At 59.4% G+C, this 6,557-nt stretch overlaps 2 protein-coding genes across 2 annotated transcripts; both read right to left on the bottom strand.

The window, feature by feature from the left end:
• Window positions 1–571: 571 nt before the first annotated feature.
• On the bottom strand, window positions 572–3,328 carry LDBPK_300910 (hypothetical protein, conserved; the record flags this gene model as incomplete). The annotated part of the gene is made up of 1 exon (XM_003862756.1): window positions 572–3,328. The coding sequence occupies one exon, from the start codon at window positions 3,326–3,328 to the stop codon at window positions 572–574; it is 2,757 nt and encodes a 918-aa protein (XP_003862804.1).
• A 1,143-nt stretch (window positions 3,329–4,471) lies between these two features.
• Window positions 4,472–4,912, bottom strand: LDBPK_300900 (hypothetical protein, conserved; the record flags this gene model as incomplete). The annotated part of the gene is made up of 1 exon (XM_003862755.1): window positions 4,472–4,912. The coding sequence occupies one exon, from the start codon at window positions 4,910–4,912 to the stop codon at window positions 4,472–4,474; it is 441 nt and encodes a 146-aa protein (XP_003862803.1).
• Window positions 4,913–6,557: the final 1,645 nt, after the last annotated feature.

Genomic DNA, 6,557 nt, shown 5'->3' with positions numbered 1-6,557 from the left:
GAGAGAGCGAGCTGAAGGACGTGCGCGTGGCACAGCGAAGAAGAGATGGGAACAGAGGCCATTCCGGTACATGTTGAAGGACCCATGAAGAGAAACTCGCGCGTACCTTGAGTCGTGCTGAGTTTAGGCCCACGCGTGTAGGTGCATGTCTGTGTCGGATGGGTGACCGAAGGGGGGGGGCTGCTGCTTTAGATATGGCAACTGTTGACAGCGAGGTGTCGCGGCGGCAGGATCGATTGAGCCGCCACGATCGAGTTTGCATGTCTACGGCAGCTTTAATGTTGTTGAATCGCCTTACGAAAGGTAAATACGAGCGTACGTCTGTGTGTGTGAAGGAAAGGGGGCAGCTAAGGCGGGAAAAGGGGGTTGAGAAAAGTACGTGACAGACATGCATACCTCCCCCTGGTGTGTGTGTCCTTGCAGCCCTCAACCAGGGGCACCGCAGGGTGCCACGCCGTCGTCGGACTCTTCAGTTGCCGCGGCTGCTCCTGTCTTTAAGGCGAAACAGCAGCTTGTACAAGGGCCACTGTATGGAAGGGCGTGCACATGGCCGATATCGAGGAGGGAAGTGCTACAGCTTCCCGACGGCGTGCAGGTCTTCCTTCAAAGCCGCAAAGGGGGCGGACGAAGCGGAGTGATGGCGGGGATGCGCCACCCGCTCAACCGTGCGCACGCTTGCTTCGGGAGGCTCATCCGCAGATGCAGCGGGTGCTGGCGCCACTGGTGCTGATATGAGGCGCACCACAGTATTGATGGAGTCTCTATCGACGTCGCTCTCCATATCTTCGATCCCTTTGGCGGTAAAGCGTCGCTTCAGCCTTGGCCACGCCCGTCGTGCACGAAGGTCTTTGAAGCGTAGCGGCTCGCGCACGCCGTGGACAACCCCGGGCAACGTGCGCACGCGCAAGACAACGTCCGCGGGCTCACTGACGCAGAACGAAGTCCAGCCGAGACCGCACACGTACAGATCAGCCTTGGGGCGCCGCCGATGACGCCCGTAGCACTCGAAGAGGTAGCTCCTTGTCTCGGAGAGACGAGGCGGGCCGGCTGCGGTGCTGAGATCGTCCAGCGGAAGCAGCTGCTCATACGAGCCGGGAGGGTCCAGCGCCTTGCCCAGCTGCTCTCGCCAGAACGCATCGGATTGCACTGTATTCACAATAGCATTCCGCACCTTCTGAGATGTGTAGACAAGAAAGAGCAGCCCTCGCGGCGGGCCGCGCACAACATCGACAGCGGCGAGGCCGCCAAGGAACAGTGTATGTCCCGGCAGCAGGAGAAAGCACTGTGGGTTGCGAAACTTTCGAATAAGCGTGCGGCGCATCTGCAGCAGGGTGAGAAGAGAACGCTGGTGCCAGTGAGGGAGGAGCCCTGGTGTGTCGTAGATGTAGGTCTGTGTCCCGGCGACGTCGTCCGCTTTCCCAGGCGCGGTCGCGCCCTCCGAAAGTCGCTGACGCTCCTGCTTTGCGGTATGCGCTGTGGGTCCGAGAGAGAGGCGAACAGCGTTAACGGCAACTGTGGTGCCGGGTAGGGAAGATACCGTCATCAGCTTAGACGCCTTCTTGTCGTGGCGGCCCCGTATGTCGAGCATCTCTGCTTGATTCACGTTAGGGGGAGTGTACCAACGCCAAAAGACAGCATTCTTCCCCTGTGCGTCGGTCTTTGTGTAGTACACTTTTCGGCTCTCCGGGTGGGGGGGTTGCGGCACGTAAAGGGCGTGCGCCATGGCATTAATCACAGAAGACTTGCCCACGTTTGCCACGCCGACAAAGTAGGTGGGCAGAGGCTTGTGGGGGCGACGCAGGTTCAAATTGGCCGCGTCCTCGATGGCGCTGATCAAGTGCGTGATGCCCCAGCCCCGCTTTGCAGACAGAGGTACCACTTTTTTGATTTGATGCTGCGGTAGTCCAAATTGCACCGCAATGTCCATCACCCAACGGCGCACGTAGCTCTCGGACACCAAGCACGCTGCAACGCTGCGATCCTTGCTGGCGTAGTTGAAAGAGCGATTCCGGATGCAGTCCATCTTATTCACTGCGATAATGACTGAATTATTCATGCTGATCAGGCCGGGCAAATCGTACACCATCGAGCCCGGAAAGTCCGTGATATCCACGACCAAGACGACCACGCACTTCTTTTCCTTGAGGGCGCGGAGCTGGTCCGTGAAGTCCGGGGCAGACCAAACCTTGCGACGCCCCTCCACGCCGAGGTTTTCCAAGGCGTGGCAACGGTGGCAGGTGAAGGGGCGCGGCGTGTCACGGTAAAAGGCATCAAACTCCTCCTGCGTCATGAAGTCCAGCCACTCCTCTCCGACATGACGGCCGTGCTTCGCCCAGTGCGCCTGCAGCTCTGCCATGCGAGCCGCGTATTCATGGCGGAGCTGCGCCTTCTCGTTCCGCTGAGCCACGTACTTTTCGATCTCGCCCGGCCGAACGTAGCCGAAGGCGTCCTCACTAAGGTTCTGCAAAAGCGCCCCACACCCTGGGCAGCAGTCGCGGCCAGGCACTGGAACGTGAAACGACGAAGGAGCCTCCATGACGATGGATGTCTTGTTCTCCAGCACGTGCGCCATCTCCGCAGCAGCGTCCTGGTCCAGGACATGCATCCCCTCCCATCCCAGCATCTTGCGCTCCATCTTCTCGCCGGCAATCTCCAGCTGATGCTCGATGGCAAACCGATCCTTTTCGTATGCGTCGAGGAGAACGCCGTACTTCATCTTGTCCGTCAAATTTTCCGCCTTTTTGCGTAACGCGCTCGGCCTTGCGCCTCGCGGCTCGGACGCACCCGTCTGCTCCTGCGAGAGCGAGTCCTTCTCCGCCTCGAGGTCAACCAGCTCCTCCGACCATCCCATGATCTTGTGGAAGAGCCTGTTGATGTGTCGGGGCAGCAGGATGGAGTCGGCCACCGCTTTCCTGGAGCGGCGCTTTAGGCCCTGCAGTTGAAGTGGCACAGGCTCTGACGACGGGTACGTGTCCACCTCCTCCACGTTCAGCTGAAGCGATTTCCCAAATGGAACGGTGGCTATCGGCGTTGCAGCCTGCAGCCGAGAGACCCCAGCCGAAGAAGGCGAAGACGATGGCAGCGCTGCACGAGGGACACCGGCGTCCTCACCATAAGGAGCCGCGAGCAACGCCACTGATGCAGCAGCACCAGCAAGCGCTGTGGAGGCGTCATCGTGAACGCCACCTGTGGTCGTGGGCCCGTCAAGCGAGCGAAGCAGCGGAGCACCGAAGCAATGGTTTGCCCGAGCAGCTGCGGCTGGCCCGCCGCCCCAGGAAGGCTGCTGCTGGGCATCGGCAAGGGCCGCCTTCGCAGCCGACGGTGGCATGTGGGGGCTGCGCATGCCGAGAGGGCCAGAGGTGGTAAGACTTCCCATGATCGTGCTCCCATCCTCATCGACCACATCGACGTTGGATGTTACCTCGATGCTACCACCGGTGACTGCAGCTCTGTCGCGCCATGGTTTACTAGCACCGGGGCTGCGAACCTTCCGAAAAAAGTCGTTCTTGCTGTACCCCAGCGGCGGCACCTTGCGTTTCCGCAAAACTGGCGCACGGCGCCACATGAACGCAGCTTTGATACTAGTCCTTTAGTGCGTCAGCCTATTTCTGCTTGTGTGCGCAAAGGACGGGCAGAGTTTGAGAGAGCGACGTGCCCCCAACCACCACAAAAAACAAACGGTGCAGCACCGCTCTTATGTGCAAGCAGAGGCTGTCCACGTGGCAGACAGAGCACGCACGCACAAAAAAAAAATGAGAAGGTGAGATGAGGGAAGACACAACAGATAGACGGCACAAATGTTTGAAACGGAGGTCTGGGGCGTCTCTAATGAGGCAGGTCGCGTAACGTGACGTACGCGTGCCGTGAAACTGCGCTTACATGCACACCAGAGCCATCACTCCGAAGCCCTCCGACTTCTCAAAGATTAAGGAGCATGTGCTGCCTCACACCCGGCACAGGTACGCCGCGACTCTTCTGCTTTCTTCTCTCATCACTACCTCACCTCACCATACACACTCGATGGCGGCCAGTAGCGCCAACGCCTGGGAGAGGAGAGAGAAACGGAGAACGGCTGGTCGAGTGCGCGACTGCCCAGCTACGCTATGCTGCCGCTTGTGTGTTTGGGTCTTAATACCACTCAGGCAAATGCACGCATACATTTACGCTTCTGATGTTGACGGCGCGTGTGTTTGCTCCAGCACTCATCTCCAGCCTCAACAACGTCCACACACGCGCACAAAAACGCGCGAAAAAAAAAGACACAGACGCGCGCAACCATCGTCTTGGCTGATGCGCCACCGCAGCTTCACGTGCAGGAAAGGGCCGCAAGCACCTCGACCCTTTTCCCTGGCTCAAACCGTGACTGCGTCTCCGTGTGTGTGCGGGTGAGGGTGTATAGGAGTGTGCGCTCTAGTGCGTGTACGCATGCGCACCACTTAGCCCTAAATTGAGTGTCGGCTTCATGATTCACTCAAGCGCTCTGCTGGCTGCGAGACTGCGCTGCCTGCACCACCATCAGCGCTGCACGGAACTCCTCCACAGCGCGTCGCAGCTCGCCCTCCTCCTTGATGACCAGCTCCGAGGTACGCTGCTTCTCGGTCGACAGGCGATTTTCCTCGGCCTCGCAGCGCTCAATCTCTTCGTTGTTCAAGTCGATCAGCTTGTTGACGGGGGCGCGCATAAAGGCGCGGCCAAGGCCCTGGTACACCACGTGATCCGGCTTGAGCTTCGTGAGCTCCCCTACAGTGATCTGGCAGCGGCGCTCCGTGCGCTTCAAGGTGACCTGACGTGTCGCCATCGTCTTGACCGTGTCACGCAGAGACGCCAGGCGCTGCTGATGCTCTGCCACCGTTTTCTCCTTCTCCATCAGCTCCGCCTGAGCTGCCACGGAAACGCTGCTGCTGTTCGACATGGCTGAATTCTCCTTGCGATGAAAAGGGCAGGAGGGGAAACGTGCAAAAATGTTTGTGTATGCGTGTGTGTGTAGGGATATGCATGTACTTAGATGTAAGTAATGGCCAACGTACGTACAGCAGATGAAGTGCAGGCACCACAAGCTGTGGCGCGCCAGCTCGACTCAGCAGCATACACAGAGCAAGCGCAGCATTGAGGGTGCGTATGGGCGGAAAATAGACGGACAAAAACGGGCAGGGAAGAGTGTAGGCGTGCGGTGGAGAAACGCAGAAGCAGGTCACAGCAGGCATGGGGCACACACATATATATGCTGATGTCGGCGTCGTACGAAAGAGTCACCTCATGTGCGTTTCGGTCGCCCCGCGCAAGCTAGAAGAAACCGGCAGGAGGAGGAGCGAAGAAAAGGACAGCCCTCGCTAAAGGGCGAAAAGATGCGGCGTACATCAGCTTCAGCGCACACACACACACGGCCCACGCATTTACACGCGCAGCTTGTCTCTTTGGATAAGGAGGCAAAAACAGCACAGCCCCTCAGCTTCTCACCCACCCGACTCCTATCATTCATGGCTGTGTACTGCGGCTGTATCTCTTCCATGCGTAGCGCGGGCCTGTATGTCTTGCCGCGTGCTGCAGAGCGGGTGAAGGGAGAGGGAAGGAAGGGGCGGCATCGCTAGGGCGGCGAAAGGGTGCAGATATGGAGGGGAAAAAACAGACACGCGGAAAGCAGTGGAGCAGCGGGCATCAGGGATGAGTATGAGGGCCACGGGAAGAGAGGCGAGATAGAGGAGAGCCCATGACTCAGGCGACCAAAAGGAGAGAATATTTTTTTGTTCGGAGAGGCCGCAGCCGAAATGAGGGGTGGAAAAGGGCACACGGCGGACGAGAGAAACGTGAATCTGGAGCCAGTGAGGGGAGGGGGGAGGGGCGTCCACCGCTCATACCGGAATTTGGGGATCTCGTTTCACGCGGGTGCCCGCGGAGATCCCACAGACATTTGGGGTACTGTATTTATGGAGAGAGAATTTTGCTTTTTTTCGCTGAGGAAGCGAACTCGGGAATCGGCGGTTTGGAGGCCCGCCTCCACCGCGAGGCGGGTGGGGGAGGGGGCCGGGTGTCATGGGAGGGACGAACAGAGAGAGAAAGGCAGAAACGAAAAACGGAGCGACCATTGCGGCCTTGAGCCCGGAAACGAGGAAAAAAGCAAACGTAGAGCAACGTCATCACCTTCATCGAAATTCATCAACCCGTTAGGTGTACAGTGTACTTCCTTTTCTTCCCTTTCCTGCCATACATTCACCCTTCACCCGGATGACAGGGGGGGCGGGGTGATGCCGCAGCGCGTGGCATCTCAGGGCCCAGTGCCCCCACTCTGTCTGGGGAGGCCACGCAGCCCCTCCTTCGTCTCTCCCCCTGCCCAATGCCGAGCCGCCTCTGGTGGTGGCGCGGTGAAGCACCTGCCACGTGGGGAGGTCAGAGCGATGTACCGCCCCACTGATGCCGGCGGTCGGGCCCTGGATGGCGCTGCGGCGGAGCGACCTGCGGCAGTGCACAGGCTTGCGCCACCCATATGGTAGGCGAAGCATCAGTGTGGCTCGAGCGTGTAATCCCACCCCCGGGCCCCGCGCTGCGTACGGGGGGGTGGG

The sequence above is a fragment of the Leishmania donovani genome, chromosome 30, assembly GCF_000227135.1.
Source record: "Leishmania donovani BPK282A1 complete genome, chromosome 30".
Taxonomy (NCBI): domain Eukaryota; phylum Euglenozoa; class Kinetoplastea; order Trypanosomatida; family Trypanosomatidae; genus Leishmania; species Leishmania donovani.
This window is presented reverse-complemented; position numbering and strand designations above follow the sequence as displayed.